This window comes from Branchiostoma lanceolatum, chromosome 11 (genome assembly GCF_035083965.1).
Source record: "Branchiostoma lanceolatum isolate klBraLanc5 chromosome 11, klBraLanc5.hap2, whole genome shotgun sequence".
NCBI lineage: Eukaryota > Metazoa > Chordata > Leptocardii > Amphioxiformes > Branchiostomatidae > Branchiostoma > Branchiostoma lanceolatum.
This window is the reverse complement of record NC_089732.1, coordinates 8,386,061-8,407,134: the sequence shown is the minus strand read 5'-3', so window position 1 is coordinate 8,407,134 and position 21,074 is coordinate 8,386,061. Positions and strand designations below refer to the sequence as shown.

The window sequence follows — 21,074 nt, the reverse complement described above, 5'->3', positions numbered from 1 at the left end:
TCCGCGAGCGATGTAACGTAGAGCGGAAAGGTCCTGGTGGACGAGGATGAATAATAAGGAAACTCATGTACATTGTAGTAAGTGAAATTTTGTGAATGGGAGCTGTTGCCCATTTTTTCCCAAATTGTACAAAATAGGTTAGTGATCCCGAGAAGCAACAAATAAATTGGTGAGGCCTTATATACTTCACGTTCCTACATATTTTATGTAGCTAAAAACCTAGAGACACATGATGTTATGTCTCTAAGCAGAGTAGGAAATAAATTAAGGTTTCATGTTAACTTCTCAAAGGAGCAATCCTTTATTTAAAAAAAAAAACGCTGAGAAGTTCTGGAGGGTCTATGCTGAGAGCAGACCAGCCTGGCGAGCCCTATGCATGTCTGCAGCCACCATGCATCAGACACTGATGCCTGCGAAAGATTGATTGATTGAAGTTCTATGTGTACTGTTTAGAAAACACAAAGAAAGCAAATTTAACATATGAGAGACTTCATCTATGAGCTGTAGCTGTTTTATTTGGCATAAAACTGCCCAAATACTTAAATAACTGGCTGATGCAAATATATGTGACATACTTTTATGAAGTTTCATCCCATTACATTGTACCTGCAACTAGACATGAACAAAATGTACTACACCCTCTGTGTAAATGTCTTCTGTTCAAACAAAATATGAGAGCACCTCTGCTATCAACAAATTAAGTCAAACTGTCAACATCCAAACATTCATTGAAGACAATATGAAAAATAATTCATAACAAATGCCAAACATTAGCTGTTCTGAAGTCATTTATTAGCGAATCATTCACTGTAAAAAAAGAAAAGAATTACAACACAATATGGTAACTTTCAATTCAACTGCTTTGCAATGCTGGTAGACTTTCCAAAAGCTGTAGCTACACTATAAAGCATGGCTAGCACAAGTGTGACTGATCCACTGTCTATGCCACACTGTTGATCCAGTCTTCCACCCCTGTGATGTTCAGTTTCCCCTCCAGACAGCTGCATTCCACAAACGTCACCTGCTGCTGCAGCTGTGTGAACTGAAAGTCTTTGTCCTTCCTCCCCAGGAAGGTGTTGTTGTTACCACTACTGCCATCTGTACCTATTGTACAAAAAACATCATTAACATGACCAAAAGAAGAAAAAAAAGCAGAAAATCAGTAGAGGCACAAATGAAAAAAGGATGAGAATTCTTTGCTATGTGTAATTTTTGATGATATTATTATGTACAATAAAACAAAATGACAATCAACTGTTATGGACTTAAAGAGCTGTAACAGCAATTCTAATTTGTTCAAAATTTGTCCATTTTCAATACGAAGATAGAAGAAATGTACCTTCAAGAGCTGCTTGGCGAGTCACTCGTAGCATGTTGATTTCTTTCTCGAGCATTCCCTTCACGACCTTCTCAGACTTGGCCAGGGTCATGTCCTGCTTGTTACACACGATCAGGAAGGGCGCTTTTGCCAGCGCGGCATCCACCAGCAGGACGTACAGGAACTCTGCGATGTCTCGTAGCTCGCGTTGGAACGTGGAAGAGTCCAGCAGGTAGACGATGGCTTTGGCTGCTGCCTTGTGCTCGTCTAGGTTTACGAGGCGGAGTCGCTCATGTCCTGGGAGGTCTACAAGCTGTGTGGAGGAGGATTGAACAAGGATGTCAGTATCCCCACTTTTCTGTAAACATGTAGATTTTTACACTACATTTTCATGTAACACTAAGCATTTCAACTCAATTGCATAAAGAATAATCAGGGTATTTTCAGTACTGTAACAGTGCTTTTAAAGTCAAATATATTTATATTTATTAAGTGTTATGACAAAAATAAGAAGGGCATGATACAGAAGGAAGCATAGTTTTATTTGACATGCAAGAGTAGACATAATAGATTTTATAGCTATTATACCCCACCCCACACACACACTGACACCAGCATTCTAACCCACCTGTAGACTGCCTTTCTTGCCCTCCTGTAGTTTGTATGTCCCTTGGTTTTTCTTGATGGAGGTGTGAGTCTTCACTGCTTTTCTCTCTGTTAGCTGTGAAAAAGATGTTGAATTTTGAAATATCAAAAATGTTAACATTTCAACTAATCTAGTAGGTACTTATCTGAGGAATAAGGATGAATCAGACAATTACCACCTTGATGATGATCAACTGTGTTCTGCAGCTCAGGTAGTTGTGGGAACAATCTCTGGCTGCATTCAAGCTTTTTTCCTTTACCACCTTGGACCAGTCAAAACTCAAATCAGACAAAAATATATGCCAACTCGGACCCAACACTCTACTCTTAAGAAGTTTTAAGCATATAGATCGGACAAATTGAATAGGTAAACAAGTTCTAAGCATCAAAGTTGTATATGAGAAAGAAATGCAGTCTTTATTGAGAATCGTGTTGATTACCACTGCGCCGGCAGTTTGGATCCTCAAAACGTACTAACACGACAGGTTTTTGCCCCGTCATCCAGTGGCACGATGTCGTTTCTTGCATATGGATGCGCTTAACCCACTTTGACTGTTTTTACCTGAATGCCGTCTCTTCGGGAAAGAAGGCATCAGGCCAATTGTTTATGCGATTTGTCCACACCAACACCCTGGTATAGGACTGGGCCTAGGTGTTGGTCCGATTAGATGTGGGTGTTGGTCCGAGTTGGTTTAATTAGCCATGGTCAGACTTGTCTATAATATATTAACCCCTATCTGATATCTTACCATGCCATATGGTGACAAAAAATTATTCCTCTGACCTTACGCAAGAGGTAAAATGCAAAACTAGGTGCTTAGCTATAATTAATTCTATGAACTAGGGCTAGCTAAACTGCGTTTCCATTTCAATACAGACCTTGGTTTGAGAACTATACTAAAACACGTAATACACAGCATCGAAAAAAATTACTTCCGGTGCCCCCCTCCCCACGTACCTGCCCAAAGAGTGTTGTCTTCCCGCTATCGCACAGTCCCACCAATAGTACGGCATTTCTACTGCTTCTTCCGCCGAATATAAACTTGAGGAGCACGACTGTGAGCACCACGACCAGCAAAGCGACCAGCACGGGCACAATCATGGCAGGGTCCAGCATATCCGCCACGCCAGCGTCTGACATCTTGGAAACTCTACCAGGGCTCACTATGAAGTTTTTCGTCAACACCTTTTGTAGTTTGCTCCATACTATAGACACTTAGAAGACTAGTAAAATACTATCAAAAGCTTTTAAAATGCATAGTTCTTGGAATTTTGACATAATTAGCATTGTATTTTGCCTAAATTTATGCCAACTTGAGTCGAGAAATTATACATTTAACATTACTGGTAACCTACAATTTACCCTCCTAAGCTTGAACTTTCAACTCAGGAGAGCAAAAAGAAGGGTAGCAAACATAAACTGCCTTAATAGTTTCTTGATATTTAACAATCGTCGTGTTTATAAGATATAATGTAGCATCCTGTCTTATTTGACTGAAATAAATTTATTTTTAGAAGCGTTTAGTCTATGTTATCATTAATCTTGCTCATGTCTTTTATGAGCACTTACTTTGTATTTTACATGTCATCGCCCCCATGTGACCACACATGTGAGTTGGGATGTTGCAACACTGAGAAACAACTTCTGGAAGCTCTACGAAGATAATGGCCGTGGCATTTAGCACTGACAGTTCGGAAGTCATCAACAGATCTCTCGGTATCTCCTCTCCTTCCAGAACGTCTCATGAGTCTGTGGAAGCGTTGTACGAGATCCCAAGATGCGTGCAGTGGGTGAAAAAACATGGCTTTCACAAGGTAGGTCGGTGCCCCCCTCCCCATAGTGAAAAATTATTTGGCACTGACGTCTGACAAATAGAAAAGGCTGAGGCTATTGACAAGATGTTCCTGTCAATAAAATGTTTTTGCACTATTGACAGGATATTCCTGTCAATAAAGCTTTATTGAAAGGATGTTCCTGTCAATAAAGAAAAGTCTCACTGTTGACAGGATGGTTTTTTTGCACTTTCCAGTTTCCTTTGAATGAAACCCCGTGATCCTGTTAACCCTACCTCTAACCATGAGGATAATCCTGTAGAACTGTGCAAAAATAAGGCTGACCAAGAATGATTGACGTAAATGATTAAAAAAATGATGTTTAAGATATAATGCCTTGGCCAGGATCCAATGATAGATTATAAGATGATCTTCCTGCTTGCATCTTAGGTTGCCCTGCAGTTCCCAGACGCTCTCCTTGTAGATTCCACAGAAGTTGCACTGAAGATGGAAAAGGAAACTGGAGCAAAGGTGTACATCTTAGGAGACACATCCTATGGAAGGTACCTAAGTTGTTATACATCTATTTTACTATCATTTTATGCTCATCTGGCCTATTAGTATAATAAAAACAAAGTAGACATATACATATGATATGCTTAATGTTAAGTCACATGTACTCATTATTAAACAGATCAACATGCAATGTGACATTTTTGAAAAAACATATTTTGTCTCCCCATAGTTGCTGTGTAGATGAAGTGGCAGCCCAGCATGTGAATGCAGACTGTATCGTCCACTATGGCCAGTCCTGCCTCAGCCCCACCTCCCATCTACCTGTACTGTACGTGTTCTGTTGTCAACCTGTGGATGTGGAACACTGTGTGCAGAGTTTCAGGAAACTGATACCTGACCAACATGCCAGAGTTATCATCATGTCTGATGTCACTTACTCGGCTAGCATCAGTAAGTCTCCTTTATGCGTACCCAGGCTATTAGCTAGCTAGGCGTAAGGGTGTCTTCTGGATGCCCTAAACTAAGAATACAAAGAAATTAGACACCCTCCTTTTGCAGGGCACACCCAGAGGACACCTTGTTTCCCTGATGACTACATGCTCTTGTGTTCTTCCACACTCACTGTCACAGTTGTTTTTTCCTCATACCAGACATTGGGACAGCATGAAAATTGATTGACATGCAAAGCTACGAGGTAATTGTTAATCCATAGAGCCCATTGGAGAAGTCTGCCCCCGCCCCAATTTTTGGACGGCCTGGCTATAAATCTGAGCTAAAAGCCTGTGTGTGTCTGTATTGCTCATCTGGTAAACAGTAGTATGTTACACTGCTTTTTGATAAAGCACAGGCATGTGGCTGTGACTGGTTATAACCTGTCACATACAATCCCTGCATAGCTATATCCAAGCTTTGTTTAAAGCTTTATGATATAAACCCTTACAGATTTCAATAGTTTCACAGTACTAGCTTGTTTCCAAAATTGTCCAATTCAGATATACCAGTCCCATCCTTTACTAAACATTTTTTTCTTGCTGTTATAATGTACAATTGCCATGTACCAATATTATAATCTTGGTGTTTGTCTGTTTCAGATGACATAAGTTCCAGACTTAGTCAGGAGTATGCATGTTTGGTCACATCTAGTCTCAACATACCACACTCAAACCTGGACACAGAGTCCTCTACACAGAAGAGTGAACAAGATACGGATAGCACATCAACAACACAAGATTCTCTAGATCAGGATAATCAAGTCATCTGTAGATTTGGGAGGACATTTTGTCTCCAAGCAGATACAGAGTTGGACTCCTACTCCATCTTCTACATTGGAAAAGAAAGTCTAACGTTAACAAACCTTATGATGGGGTACAATAGGTGTATGTTCTACAGTTACAACCCGGATGGACGAAACTGTCGGAAGGAAACACTCAATGTCAACAAGGCTCTGATGAAGAGGTACTATATGGTAGAAAAAGCCAAGGAGGCAAACGTGGTTGGAATTGTCGCGGGAACACTCGGAGTCTCGGACTACCTTACTGTCATCAACAACCTGAAGGAGATTGTAAAGAAAGCAGGAAAGAAGAGCTACACGTTTGTCATGGGGAAGTTAAACGTGCCAAAGCTGGCAAATTTCATGGAAATCGACGTGTTTGTGCTCGTGGCGTGTTCGGAGAATACTTTGATTGATTCGTCAGAGTTCTACCGTCCGGTAGTGACGCCGTTTGAGATGGAGCTGGCGTGCAACAGCTGCCGAGAGTGGACAGGAGAGTACATCACAGACTTCAGAGAACTTCTCCCAGGTAGGGCTTACAGTAATATCAGCTATCCTGAAATTGTCATCAAGATTCACTTTGTATGATATGTTAGAAACAAAATAAATTGTTTTTTGTTTTGTCTAGATTTATAGATCTTCAAATTTTGTATCAATGCAAAGAGCAACAGGACTCACATGTCAGAAGTAGTGAATCATTTTCCCTGATCTAAGCTGATGTTAAAACCAAAGGAGGAGGAACAAAATGTAACCTTCTTCAATGTAGCTACATACAAATGCAATGTCATAAAGTTCTCATAACTCTTTTTCCAGGTGCACCCTCACACGTGCCTATGAGTGAAGGGACAGGTGAAGATGAAACAGACGTGTCGCTGATCTCAGGAGGAATGAGGAGGGTGGGGCTGAGGGAGGAGCAGACAACAGGCAGTACAGCTGTGGTGAAGAGAGATGATGTGCTCACTGTGGCTGAGGTCAACTCAGGAGGTATGTGCTGGTGTATAACGTTGGTGTTCACTTATGAACTGCCAGGGGTGCCTCTGCATTTCTGGAGGTATTGGAGAACATTTGGTTTCATAAACTGGCAAAGGCCGTGAATAATCCATGATTAAATCACTGTTAGTTTCAAAGGAAGCAACACATTGATAGTTTCAAAACAACTTCTTGACTACCCTTATATGCTCACGTATGAAAAATAAATGCATGCTGTTGATAAAGATTTTTTGTTACACCTTATTTTGCTTATCAAGGACTTTGATATTTCTTATTGGGAAGCAACATATTATGTACTGATGAGATATTGTATTATATTTATATTATAACACTGTAATATCTTTGCTGTTCCATTAAAACTTGTCCTTTTCCTTCACAGCATCCTTCCTGCAGTCTCTGTCATGGCAGGGTCTGGAGCAGAAGCTGGGAGAAACTGATGTCACCACTGCTGTGGAGGGGAGGACGGGGATAGCAGCTGGGTACACTCATGAGCCAGGGGCTGGGGGGGACAAGGAGGGTCCTCAGGCGTAGGGAAGGGTTATCACAGGCACAAGTCAAGTTTTGGTAAGGAAGGGTGTGTACACCAAGAATCTGTTTGGTATATTTAATCCACTGCTTGAATAACGTGTCCATAAAGACATGTGCCAGAAATGCAGAGTTATTTTATGTCCTTATTAAGGTACCCAGCAATTTGGGTAAGTCCAGTTTCCTTCCTTGATTCTACACTTTTATGTGTTCCATTTCATAATCTGCCGGCATAGCTGGTGGTTTGTTTGTTATTGAAAAAAATGTAAAGAAGTTCAATATCTGTCTACATTTTCACTAGGATGTCTAGTATTGCAAGTATTTTTGTTTTATGCTTTTTTTTCTTCTTTTCTTTAAAGTGTCCATGCAAATGAATAGAAAAGAGACCACATTTTTTAATGATCTTCTTTCGGTTTAATACATCAATGTAAGTTCAGGTGGAAACTGAAGAGTTGTATGAATGATAATGAATCTAATATCATTTTATAAACATACTGGAATCATTGCTTTCTCAGAAAAAATACCAACTGGTAGAGATTGCTTTTCCATGCATTACATGTAAATGTTAGCAGGAATCTTTGCTTTTATATTAACATATGTTTCTGCTCAACACCCATTTAACTATGGCCTTGGAATCAAACATGATAGACATAGATTAAACATGAATAATGTCAATATTCATAATTGACAATGATGGCTCATTCCCCGTTGTCGAGGATTACCGGTACTAGTAGTGGAAAGGAGTTGAACAGGCCCTCTATGATTATGATTATAATGATAAACATAGATGTACTACTATTGGTGAACTCCTGTACTTTACATCTTATCTCTTTCTTGCTCTTCTACAAGTATAACCTTCTGAAAATAAGACAGTACCATCCAAGAGTTTTAAAACAATTCACTTTGTACTTTATTCAACAAAAACACAGTGGTTGAAAGGTATGTTGTACATGCAGTGTATTACATGTCATGTTGACATGACTTTTCCATCCTGATTCCAACCTACCATGGCCTGGTTTGCCTAACAACAATTCCCAGGGCATTGCTGGAAGATGCTGCTTGACAATTCTTCATGGAATAGTCCTGTCAGACTTGATGACACAGCCATATTCTACTGATTCAAGTCGCACTTACATGTATGCGGGTTTGAACTTGACTGATGTATAATGTAACTGTAAGGAATCACAGAGTTATTTTCTAAACACATATCAAGTTTCAGTTCTGTTCAACATTTGGTAAAGAGTAAGTAAAAAACAACGTAGCAACATTACAGCAGATGACAACGACAAAAATTCAAGATGACAGCGCCTAGCAAAGGGCACAACATGGTGCTTTATTAATCACAATGGACTGGCCCATTTTGGATCAATTCTGCCTTTCACTGTTTTGGCAGGTTTAAGTGCACTTGCTAAGTTTTACAAGAATAAAGCTGATAGTCATCACAGATATAGATGTATTACTATTGACGATTACATGTACCTTACCCTTCACATTTCTCTGGCTCTTCTACAATTATCCCTTTCTGGAAATAAGACAGTTCCATTCAAGAGTCTTAAACAGTTTACTTTGTGAAAAACATATGTTCACAAGATATGTAACTTCTTCATATCAGTTGTCATAAAGGCTTTGCCATTCAGGGTCCAACCTACCCTGGTCCAACTCAACTATAATGCTGAATTCATTTGTCTTTAAATTCTAAATAATACAAGCTTCAGTTTAAGTTTTAAACTATTTGATTTGTAGAACATGCTTTTGAGAAGCAAGATACCTCACAGAGGTTTACCAACTGATCATACTTATAAGAGACTTGAAATATACAAAGAATCATCTTGTGATTAACACTCGCTAGTGTAGATCATATAAGAGGGTACAATGTGCACAGTGTGGTTCTTACAGCTGGTCACCACCAGCTGGCCTAGGCCCTGTGATGCCATGGCAACGCCTCCTGGCTCTATATTTGTAGTGATGTGTTTGAGGAATCTGCCTGTGTTGTCAAACACCTCCTCACGACTGTTTCCCCTGTCTGCCACGATGATGTTACCCGAATTGTCTGTACAGATGCCACGGGGATGCTTCAGCTGACCTTCACCACTTCCCTCACCTCCAAACTTGAACAAAAACTGACCAAACTCATCATACACAAAGACACAATGATTGTCCCAGTCTGACACAAGGATCCTCCCCTCTCCATCTACAGAGATGTACATAAGCCGCTTCATCCTTTGCTGCCAGAAAAGGGATGAAAACCAGTCCATTCCTGGAGGTTTCCCATCCACAGTTCTCTCAAGTGTTCCATCTGGCCTGAAAACCAACACTTCTCCCCGGGGTCTAGCCCAGTATTCTACCAAGGTTTGCGTAATGAGGATGAGGTTCCTCCTGGTGTCCACGGCAACTCCTCTTTCACGCCCTGTCTCCTGTAGGTCAAACTTACTCAACACGTCTAACACAGGATCTAGGAATGAGACCGTAACAACAGATTTGTAAAGGTCGACTTAAATTGAACTAAGGCTATATTGATTAAATTGTATGGATGACATCCGCTTAGAACCCCAAAGCCAATGCGAGAGTGCGAATAAAAAGAAGTTTGGCACCGAAAAGATTGCGGCCTAGATTGCGGCCTACATTGCGGCCTGATTGCGGCCTACATTTTACTTTGCGGCCTACATTGTGACCTACAATTTGTGGCCGCAAAGTAAAGTTTAGGCCGCAATGTAAAATGTAGGCCGCAATGTAGGCCACAAAGTAAAATGTAGGCCGCAATGTAGGCCGCAAAGTAAAATGCAGTTGTAAGGAATCTTACTTTGCGGCCACAAATTGTAGGTCACAATGTAGGCCGCAATCAGGCCGCAATATAGGCCGCAATCTAGGCCGCAATCTTTTCGGTGCCAAACTTCTTTTTATTCGCACACTCGCATCGGCTTTGGGCTTCTAAGTGGATGTCATCCATACAATTTAATCAATATAGCCTTAGTTCAATTTAAGTCGACCTTTACAAATCTGTTGTTACAGTCTCATTCCTAGATCCTGTACTGTGTTAGGCTGTTCCATTGGAATCAATCTTCCTTACAACTGCATTTTACTTTGCGGCCTACATTTTACTTTGCGGCCTACATTGCGGCCTACATTTTACATTGCGGCCTAAACTTTACTTTGCGGCCACAAATTGTAGGTCACAATGTAAGCCGCAAAGTAAAATGTAGGCCGCAATGTAGGCCGCAATCTAGGCCGCAATCTTTTCGGTGCCAAACTTCTTTTTATTCGCACTCTCGCATCGGCTTTGGGGTTCTAAGTGGATGTCATCCATACAATTTAATCAATATAGCCTTAGTTCAATTTAATCGACCTTTACAAATCTGTTGTTACGGTCTCATTCCTAGATCCTGTTCCATTGGAATCAATCTTCCTTACAACTGCATTTTACTTTGCGGCCTACATTGCGGCCTACATTTTACTTTGCGGCCTACATTGCGGCCTACATTTTACATTGTGGCCTAAATCTTACTTTGCGGCCACAAATTGTAGGTCACAATGTAAGCCGCAAAGTAAAATGTAGGCCGCAATCAGGCCGCAATGTAGGCCGCAATCTTTTCGGTGCCAAACTTCTTTTTATTCGCACTCTCGCATCGGCTTTGGGCTTCTAAGTGGATGTCATCCATACAATTTAATCAATATAGCCTTAGTTCAATTTAAGTCGACCTTTACAAATCTGTTGTTACGGTCTCATTCCTAGATCCTGTTCCATTGGAATCAATCTTCCTTACAACTGCATTTTACTTTGCGGCCTACATTGCGGCCTACATTTTACTTTGCGGCCTACGTTGCGGCCTACATTTTACATTGCGGCCTAAACTTTACTTTGCTGCCACAAATTGTAGGTCACAATGTAGGCCGCAAAGTAAAATGTAGGCCGCAATCAGGCCGCAATGTAGGCCGCAATCTAGGCCGCAATCTTTTCGGTGCCAAACTTCTTTTTATTCGCACTCTCGCATCGGCTTTGGGGTTCTAAGTGGATGTCATCCATACAATTTAATCAATATAGCCTTAGTTCAAGTCGACCTTTACAAATCTGTTGTTACGGTCTCATTCCTAGATCCTGTTCCATTGGAATTAATCTTCCTTACAACTGTATTTTACTTTGCGGCCTACATTGCGGCCTACATTTTACTTTGCGGCCTACATTGCGGCCTACATTTTACATTGCGGCCTAAACTTTACTTTGCGGCCACAAATTGTAGGTCACAATGTAGGCCGCAAAGAGAAATGTAGGCCGCAATCAGGCCCCAATCTAGGCCGCAATCTAGGCCGCAATCTTTTCGGTGCCAAACTTCTTTTTATTCGCACACTCGCATCGGCTTTGGGGTTCTAAGTGGATGTCATCCATACAATTTAATCAATATAGCCTTAGTTCAATTTAAGTCGACCTTTACAAATCTGTTGTTACGGTCTCATTCCTAGATCCTGTTCCATTGGAATCAATCTTCCTTACAACTGCATTTTACTTTGCGGCCTACATTGCGGCCTACATTTTACTTTGCGGCCTACATTTTACATTGTGGCCTAAATCTTACTTTGCGGCCACAAATTGTAGGTCACAATGTAGGCCGCAATCAGGCCGCAATATAGGCCGCAATCTAGGCCGCAATCTTTTCGGTGCCAAACTTCTTTTTATTCGCACACTCGCATCGGCTTTGGGCTTCTAAGTGGATGTCATCCATACAATTTAATCAATATAGCCTTAGTTCAATTTAAGTCGACCTTTACAAATCTGTTGTTACGGTCTCATTCCTAGATCCTGTTCCATTGGAATCAATCTTCCTTACAACTGCATTTTACTTTGCGGCCTACATTGCGGCCTACATTTTACTTTGCGGCCTACATTGCGGCCTACATTTTACATTGCGGCCTAAACTTTACTTTGCGGCCACAAATTGTAGGTCACAATGTAGGCCGCAAAGTAAAATGTAGGCCGCAATCAGGCCGCAATGTAGGCCGCAATCTAGGCCGCAATCTTTTCGGTGCCAAACTTCTTTTTATTCGCACTCTCGCATCGGCTTTGGGGTTCTAAGTGGATGTCATCCATACAATTTAATCAATATAGCCTTAGTTCAATTTAAGTCGACCTTTACAAATCTGTTGTTACGGTCTCATTCCTAGATCCTGTGTTAGGCTGTTCCATTGGAATCAATCTTCCTAACAACTGTATTTTACTTTGCGGCCTACATTGCGGCCTACATTTTACTTTGCGGCCTACATTGCGGCCTACATTTTACATTGCGGCCTAAACTTTACTTTGCTGCCACAAATTGTAGGTCACAATGTAGGCCGCAAAGTAAAATGTAGGCCGCAATCAGGCCGCAATGTAGGCCGCAATCTAGGCCGCAATCTTTTCGGTGCCAAACTTCTTTTTATTCGCACTCTCGCATCGGCTTTGGGGTTCTAAGTGGATGTCATCCATACAATTTAATCAATAGTTCCTTAGTTCAATTTAAGTCGACCTTTACAAATCTATTGTTACGGTCTCATTCCTAGATCCTGTTCCATTGGAATCAATCTTCCTTACAACTGCATTTTACTTTGCGGCCTACATTGCGGCCTACATTTTACTTTGCGGCCTACATTGCGGCCTACATTTTACTTTGCGGCCTAAACTTTACTTTGCGGCCACAAATTGCAGGTCACAATGTAGGCCGCAAAATAAAATGTAGGCCGCAATCAGGCCCCAATCTAGGCCGCAATCTAGGCCGCAATCTAGGCCGCAATCTTTTCGGTGCCAAACTTCTTTTTATTCGCACTCTCGCATCGGCTTTGGGCTTCTAAGTGGATGTCATCCATACAATTTAATCAATATAGCCTTAGTTCAAGTCGACCTTTACAAATCTGTTGTTACGGTCTCATTCCTAGATCCTGTTCCATTGGAATCAATCTTCCTTACAACTACATTTTACTTTGCGGCCTACATTGCGGCCTACATTTTACTTTGCGGCCTACATTGCGGCCTTCATTTTACATTGCGGCCTAAATTTTACTTTGCGGCCACAAATTGCAGGTCACAATGTAGGCCGCAAAGTAAAATGTAGGCCGCAATCAGGCCCCAATCTAGGCCGCAATCTAGGCCGCAATCTAGGCCGCAATCTTTTCGGTGCCAAACTTCTTTTTATTCGCACTCTCGCATCGGCTTTGGTGTTCTAAGTGGATGTCATCCATACAATTTAATCAATAGTTCCTTATTTCAATTTAAGTCGACCTTTACAAATCTGTTGTTACGGTCTCATTCCTAGATCCTGTTCCATTGGAATCAATCTTCCTTACAACTGCATTTTACTTTGCGGCCTACATTGCGGCCTACATTTTACTTTGCGGCCTACATTGCGGCCTACATTTTACATTGCGGCCTAAACTTTAATTTGCGGCCACAAATTGTAGGTCACAATGTAGGCCGCAAAGTAAAATGTAGGCCGCAATCAGGCCGCAATGTAGGCCGCAATCTAGGCCGCAATCTTTTCGGTGCCAAACTTCTTTTTATTCGCACTCTCGCATCGGCTTTGGTGTTCTAAGTGGATGTCATCCATACAATTTAATCAATATAGCCTTAGTTCAAGTCGACCTTTACAAATCTGTTGTTACGGTCTCATTCCTAGATCCTGTTCCATTGGAATCAGTCTTCCTTACAACTGCATTTTACTTTGCGGCCTACATTGCGGCCTACATTTAACTTTGCGGCCTACATTGCGGCCTACATTTCACATTGCGGCCTAAACTTTACTTTGCGGCCACAAATTGCAGGTCACAATGTAGGCCGCAAATTAAAATGTAGGCCGCAATCAGGCCGCAATCTAGGCCGCAATCTTTTCGGTGCCAAACTTCTTTTTATTCGCACACTCGCATCGGCTTTGGGGTTCTAAGTGGATGTCATCCATACAATTTAATCAATATAGCCTTAGTTCAATTTAAGTCGACCTTTACAAATCTGTTGTTACGGTCTCATTCCTAGATCCTGTTCCATTGGAATCAATCTTCCTTACAACTGTATTTTACTTTGCGGCCTACATTGCGGCCTACATTTTACTTTGCGGCCTACATTGCGGCCTACATTTTACATTGCGGCCTAAACTTTACTTTGCGGCCACAAATTGCAGGTCGCAATGTAGGCCGCAAAGTAAAATGTAGGCCGCAATCAGCTGCAGGCCGCAATGTAGGCCGCAATATCTAGGCCGCAATCTTTTTGGTGCCAAACTTCTTTTTTTTTCGCACACTCGCATCGGCTTTGGGGTTCTAAGTGGATGTCATCCATACAATTTAATCAATATAGCCTTAGTTCAAGTCGACCTTTAATCCGTTGTTACGGTCACATTCCTAGATCCTGTTCCATTGGAATCAATCTTCCTTACAACTGCATTTTACTTTGCGGCCTACATTGCGGCCTACATTTTACTTTGCGGCCTACATTGCGGCCTACATTTTACATTGCGGCCTAAACTTTAATTTGCGGCCACAAATTGTAGGTCACAATGTAGGCCGCAAAGTAAAATGTAGGCCGCAATCAGGCCGCAATGTAGGCCGCAATCTAGGCCGCAATCTTTTCGGTGCCAAACTTCTTTTTATTCGCACTCTCGCATCGGCTTTGGGGTTCTAAGTGGATGTCATCCATACAATTTAATCAATATAGCCTTAGTTCAAGTCGACCTTTACAAATCTGTTGTTACGGTCTCATTCCTAGATCCTGTTCCATTGGAATCAATCTTCCTAACAACTGTATTTTACTTTGCGGCCTACATTGTGGCCTACATTTTACTTTGCGGCCTACATTGCGGCCTACATTTTACATTGCGGCCTAAACTTTACTTTGCTGCCACAAATTGTAGGACACAATGTAGGCCGCAAAGTAAAATGTAGGCCGCAATCAGGCCGCAATCTAGGCCGCAATCTTTTCGGTGCCAAACTTCTTTTTTATTCGCACTCTCGCATCGGCTTTGGGGTTCTAAGTGGATGTCATCCATACAATTTAATCAATATAGCCTTAGTTCAATTTAAGTCGACCTTTACAAATCTGTTGTTACGGTCTCATTCCTAGATCCTGTTCCATTGGAATCAATCTTCCTTACAACTGCATTTTACTTTGCGGCCTACATTGCGGCCTACATTTTACTTTGCGGCCTACATTGCGGCCTACATTTTACATTGCGGCCTAAACTTTACTTTGCGGCCACAAATTGTAGGTCACAATGCAGGCCGCAAAGTAAAATGTAGGCCGCAATCAGGCCGCAATGTAGGCCGCAATCTAGGCCGCAATCTTTTCGGTGCCAAACTTCTTTTTATTCGCACTCTCGCATCGGCTTTGGGGTTCTAAGTGGATGTCATCCATACAATTTAATCAATATAGCCTTAGTTCAATTTAAGTCGACCTTTACAAATCTGTTGTTACGGTCTCATTCCTAGATCCTGTGTTAGGCTGTTCCATTGGAATCAATCTTCCTAACAACTGTATTTTACTTTGCGGCCTACATTGCGGCCTACATTTTACTTTACGGCCTACATTGCGGCCTACATTTTACATTGCGGCCTAAACTTTACTTTGCGGCCACAAATTGTAGGTCACAATGTAGGCCGCAAAGTAAAATGTAGGCCGCAATCAGGCCGCAATGTAGGCCGCAATCTAGGCCGCAATCTTTTCGGTGCCAAACTTCTTTTTATTCGCACTCTCGCATCGGCTTTGGGGTTCTATGTGGATGTCATCCATACAATTTAATCAACATAGCCTTAGTTCAAGTCGACCTTTACAAATCTGTTGTTACGGTCTCATTCCTAGATCCTGTTCCATTGGAATTAATCTTCCTTACAACTGCATTTTACTTTGCGGCCTACATTGCGGCCTACATTTTACTTTGCGGCCTACATTGCGGCCTACATTTTACATTGCGGCCTAAACTTTACTTTGCGGCCACAAATTGTAGGTCACAATGTAGGGCGCAAAGGAAAATGTAGGCCGCAATCAGGCCGCAATGTAGGCCGCAATCTAGGCCGCAATCTTTTCGGTGCCAAACTTCTTTTTATTCGCACTCTCGCATCGGCTTTGGGGTTCTAAGTGGATGTCATCCATACAATTTAATCAATATAGCCTTAGTTCAATTTAAGTCGACCTTTACAAATCTGTTGTTACGGTCTCATTCCTAGATCCTGTTCCATTGGAATCAATCTTCCTTACAACTGCATTTTACTTTGCGGCCTACATTGCGGCCTACATTTTACTTTGCGGCCTACATTGCGGCCTACATTTTACTTTGCGGCCTAAACTTTACTTTGCGGCCACAAATTGCAGGTCACAATGTAGGCCGCAAAATAAAATGTAGGCCGCAATCAGGCCCCAATCTAGGCCGCAATCTAGGCCGCAATCTAGGCCGCAATCTTTTCGGTGCCAAACTTCTTTTTATTCGCACTCTCGCATCGGCTTTGGGCTTCTAAGTGGATGTCATCCATACAATTTAATCAATATAGCCTTAGTTCAAGTCGACCTTTACAAATCTGTTGTTACGGTCTCATTCCTAGATCCTGTTCCATTGGAATCAATCTTCCTTACAACTACATTTTACTTTGCGGCCTACATTGCGGCCTACATTTTACTTTGCGGCCTACATTGCGGCCTACATTTTACATTGCGGCCTAAATTTTACTTTGCGGCCACAAATTGCAGGTCACAATGTAGGCCGCAAAGTAAAATGTAGGCCGCAATCAGGCCCCAATCTAGGCCGCAATCTAGGCCGCAATCTAGGCCGCAATCTTTTCGGTGCCAAACTTCTTTTTATTCGCACTCTCGCATCGGCTTTGGTGTTCTAAGTGGATGTCATCCATACAATTTAATCAATAGTTCCTTAGTTCAATTTAAGTCGACCTTTACAAATCTATTGTTACGGTCTCATTCCTAGATCCTGTTCCATTGGAATCAATCTTCCTTACAACTGCATTTTACTTTGCGGCCTACATTGCGGCCTACATTTTACTTTGCGGCCTACATTGCGGCCTACATTTTACATTGCGGCCTAAACTTTAATTTGCGGCCACAAATTGTAGGTCACAATGTAGGCCGCAAAGTAAAATGTAGGCCGCAATCAGGCCGCAATGTAGGCCGCAATCTAGGCCGCAATCTTTTCGGTGCCAAACTTCTTTTTATTCGCACTCTCGCATCGGCTTTGGTGTTCTAAGTGGATGTCATCCATACAATTTAATCAATATAGCCTTAGTTCAAGTCGACCTTTACAAATCTGTTGTTACGGTCTCATTCCTAGATCCTGTTCCATTGGAATCAGTCTTCCTTACAACTGCATTTTACTTTGCGGCCTACATTGCGGCCTACATCTAACTTTGCGGCCTACATTGCGGCCTACATTTCACATTGCGGCCTAAACTTTACTTTGCGGCCACAAATTGCAGGTCACAATGTAGGCCGCAAAGGGAAATGTAGGCCGCAATCAGGCCGCAATGTACGCCGCAATCTAGGCCGCAATCTTTTCGGTGCCAAACTTCTTTTTATTCGCACTCTCGCATCGGCTTTGGGGTTCTAAGTGGATGTCATCCATACAATTTAATCAATATAGCCTTGGTTCAATTTAAGTCGGCCTTTACAAATCTGTTGTTACGGTCACATTCCTAGATCCTGTTCCATTGGAATCAATCTTCCTTACAACTGCATTTTACTTTGCGGCCTACATTGCGGCCTACATTTTACTTTGCGGCCTACATTGCGGCCTACATTTTAAATTGCGGCCTAAACTTTAATTTGCGGCCACAAATTGTAGGTCACAATGTAGGCCGCAAAGTAAAATGTAGGCCGCAATCAGGCCGCAATCTAGGCCGCAATCTAGGCCGCAATCTTTTCGGTGCCAAACTTCTTTTTATTCGCACTCTCGCATCGGCTTTGGGGTTCTAAGTGGATGTCATCCATACAATTTAATCAATATAGCCTTAGTTCAAGTCGACCTTTACAAATCTGTTGTTACGGTCTCATTCCTAGATCCTATTCCATTGGAATCAATCTTCCTTACAACTGCATTTTACTTTGCGGCCTACATTGCGGCCTACATTTTACTTTGCGGCCTACATTGCGGCCTACATTTTACATTGCGGCCTAAACTTTAATTTGCGGCCACAAATTGCAGGTCACAATGTAGGCCGCAATCAGGCCGCAATGTAGGCCACAATCTAGGCCGCAATCTTTTCGGTACCAAACTTCTTTTTATTCGCACACTCGCATCGGCTTTGGGGTTCTAAGTGGATGTCATCCATACAATTTAATCAATATAGCCTTAGTTCAATTTAAGTCGACCTTTACAAATCTGTTGTTACGGACTCATTCCTAGATCCTGTTCCATTGGAATCAATCTTCCTTACAACTGCATTTTACTTTGCGGCCTACATTGCGGCCTACATTTTACTTTGCGGCCTACATTGCGGCCTAAACTTTACTTTGCGGCCACAAATTGTAGGTCACAATGAAGGCCGCAAAGTGAAATGTAGGCCGCAATCAGGCCGCAATCAGGCCGCAATGTATATCGCAGTCTAGGCCGCAATCTTTTCGGTGCCAAACTTCTTTTTATTCGCACTCTCGCATCGGCTTTGGGGTTCTAAGTGGATGTCATCCATACAATCTAATCAATATAGCCTTAGTTCAATTTAAGTCGACCTTTACAAATCTGTTGTTACGGTCTCATTCCTAGATCCTGTTCCATTGGAATCAATCTTCCTGACAACTGCATTTTACTTTGCGGCCTACATTGCGGCCTACATTTTACTTTGCGGCCTACATTGCGGCCTACATTTTACATTGCGGCCTAAACTTTACTTTGCGGCCACAAATTGTAGGTCACAATGTAGGCCGCAAAGTAAAATGTAGGCCGCAATCAGGCCGCAATGTAGGCCGCAATCTAGGCCGCAATCTTTTCGGTGCCAAACTTCTTTTTATTCGCACTCTCGCATCGGCTTTGGGGTTCTATGTGGATGTCATCCATACAATTTAATCAACATAGCCTTAGTTCAAGTCGACCTTTACAAATCTGTTGTTACGGTCTCATTCCTAGATCCTGTTCCATTGGAATTAATCTTCCTTACAACTGCATTTTACTTTGCGGCCTACATTGCGGCCTACATTTTACTTTGCGGCCTACATTGCGGCCTACATTTTACATTGCGGCCTAAACTTTACTTTGCGGCCACAAATTGTAGGTCACAATGTAGGGCGCAAAGTAAAATGTAGGCCGCAATCAGGCCGCAATGTAGGCCGCAATCTAGGCCGCAATCTTTTCGGTGCCAAACTTCTTTTTATTCGCACTCTCGCATCGGCTTTGGGGTTCTAAGTGGATGTCATCCATACAATTTAATCAATATAGCCTTAGTTCAATTTAAGTCGACCTTTACAAATCTGTTGTTACGGTCTCATTCCTAGATCCTGTTCCATTGGAATCAATCTTCCTTACAACTGCATTTTACTTTGCGGCCTACATTGCGGCCTACATTTTACTTTGCGGCCTACATTGCGGCCTACATTTTACTTTGCGGCCTAAACTTTACTTTGCGGCCACAAATTGCAGGTCACAATGTAGGCCGCAAAATAAAATGTAGGCCGCAATCAGGCCCCAATCTAGGCCGCAATCTAGGCCGCAATCTAGGCCGCAATCTTTTCGGTGCCAAACTTCTTTTTATTCGCACTCTCGCATCGGCTTTGGGCTTCTAAGTGGATGTCATCCATACAATTTAATCAATATAGCCTTAGTTCAAGTCGACCTTTACAAATCTGTTGTTACGGTCTCATTCCTAGATCCTGTTCCATTGGAATCAATCTTCCTTACAACTACATTTTACTTTGCGGCCTACATTGCGGCCTACATTTTACTTTGCGGCCTACATTGCGGCCTACATTTTACATTGCGGCCTAAATTTTACTTTGCGGCCACAAATTGCAGGTCACAATGTAGGCCGCAAAGTAAAATGTAGGCCGCAATCAGGCCCCAATCTAGGCCGCAATCTAGGCCGCAATCTAGGCCGCAATCTTTTCGGTGCCAAACTTCTTTTTATTCGCACTCTCGCATCGGCTTTGGTGTTCTAAGTGGATGTCATCCATACAATTTAATCAATAGTTCCTTAGTTCAATTTAAGTCGACCTTTACAAATCTATTGTTACGGTCTCATTCCTAGATCCTGTTCCATTGGAATCAATCTTCCTTACAACTGCATTTTACTTTGCGGCCTACATTGCGGCCTACATTTTACTTTGCGGCCTACATTGCGGCCTACATTTTACATTGCGGCCTAAACTTTAATTTGCGGCCACAAATTGTAGGTCACAATGTAGGCCGCAAAGTAAAATGTAGGCCGCAATCAGGCCGCAATGTAGGCCGCAATCTAGGCCGCAATCTTTTCGGTGCCAAACTTCTTTTTATTCGCACTCTCGCATCGGCTTTGGTGTTCTAATTGGATGTCATCCATACAATTTAATCAATATAGCCTTAGTTCAAGTCGACCTTTACAAATCTGTTGTTACGGTCTCATTCCTAGATCCTGTTCCATTGGAATCAGTCTTCCTTACAACTGCATTTTACTTTGCGGCCTACATTGCGGCCTACATTTAACTTTGCGGCCTACATTGCGGCCTACATTTTACATTGCGGCCTAAACTTTACTTTGCGGCCACAAATTGCAGGTCACAATGTAGGCCGCAAAGTAAAATGTAGGCCGCAATCAGGCCGCAATGTAGGCCGCAATCTAGGCCGCAATCTTTTCGGTGCCAAACTTCTTTTTATTCGCACACTCGCATCGGCTTTGGGGTTTTAAGTGGATGTCATCCATACAATTTAATCAATATAGCCTTAGTTCAATTTAAGTCGACCTTTACAAATCTGTTGTTACGGTCTCATTCCTAGATCTTGTTCCATTGGAATCAATCTTCCTTACAACTGCATTTTACTTTGCGGCCTACATTGCGGCCTACATTTTACTTTGCGGCCTACATTGCGGCCTACATTTTACATTGCGGCCTAAACTTTACTTTGC

The 21,074-nt window shown here is 42.1% G+C and overlaps 3 protein-coding genes across 3 annotated transcripts; 1 reads left to right on the top strand and 2 right to left on the bottom strand.

The window, feature by feature from the left end:
- Positions 1-495: 495 nt before the first annotated feature.
- On the bottom strand, positions 496-3,219 carry LOC136444399 (signal recognition particle receptor subunit beta-like). Its single transcript, XM_066441931.1, has 4 exons — positions 2,922-3,219; positions 1,947-2,039; positions 1,340-1,631; positions 496-1,104 (listed from the first exon to the last, which is right to left on the bottom strand). Exons 1-4 carry the CDS (start codon positions 3,102-3,104, stop codon positions 941-943), a joined length of 732 nt encoding a protein of 243 aa, XP_066298028.1. The 5' UTR covers positions 3,105-3,219; the 3' UTR covers positions 496-940.
- Positions 3,220-3,332: 113 nt separating this feature from the next.
- Positions 3,333-8,707, top strand: LOC136444398 (2-(3-amino-3-carboxypropyl)histidine synthase subunit 2-like). The gene is made up of 6 exons (XM_066441930.1): positions 3,333-3,778; positions 4,187-4,299; positions 4,482-4,702; positions 5,344-6,051; positions 6,336-6,506; positions 6,892-8,707. Exons 1-6 carry the CDS (start codon positions 3,629-3,631, stop codon positions 7,041-7,043), a joined length of 1,515 nt encoding a protein of 504 aa, XP_066298027.1. The 5' UTR covers positions 3,333-3,628; the 3' UTR covers positions 7,044-8,707.
- A 165-nt stretch (positions 8,708-8,872) lies between these two features.
- On the bottom strand, positions 8,873-9,256 carry LOC136445179 (tripartite motif-containing protein 3-like). Its single transcript, XM_066443047.1, has one exon. It carries the CDS (start codon positions 9,254-9,256, stop codon positions 8,873-8,875), a length of 384 nt encoding a protein of 127 aa, XP_066299144.1.
- Positions 9,257-21,074: the final 11,818 nt, after the last annotated feature.

Excerpts from the sequence above, each read along its gene's own strand:
- LOC136445179 (XM_066443047.1), bottom strand. The coding sequence starts at position 9,256 with ATGAAGCGGCTTATGTACATCTCTGTAGATGGAGAGGGGAGGATCCTT.
- LOC136444398 (XM_066441930.1), top strand. The coding sequence starts at position 3,629 with ATGGCCGTGGCATTTAGCACTGACAGTTCGGAAGTCATCAACAGATCT. Across the intron at positions 3,779-4,186 it reads AAAAACATGGCTTTCACAAG|GTTGCCCTGCAGTTCCCAGA; the intron begins GTAGGTCGGTGC and ends CTTGCATCTTAG. Across the intron at positions 6,052-6,335 it reads CTTCAGAGAACTTCTCCCAG|GTGCACCCTCACACGTGCCT; the intron begins GTAGGGCTTACA and ends CTCTTTTTCCAG.
- LOC136444399 (XM_066441931.1), bottom strand. The coding sequence starts at position 3,104 with ATGTCAGACGCTGGCGTGGCGGATATGCTGGACCCTGCCATGATTGTG. Across the intron at positions 1,632-1,946 it reads GCAAGAAAGGCAGTCTACAG|CTTGTAGACCTCCCAGGACA; the intron begins GTGGGTTAGAAT and ends TCCTCCACACAG. Across the intron at positions 1,105-1,339 it reads TCGCCAAGCAGCTCTTGAAG|GTACAGATGGCAGTAGTGGT; the intron begins GTACATTTCTTC and ends TTTGTACAATAG.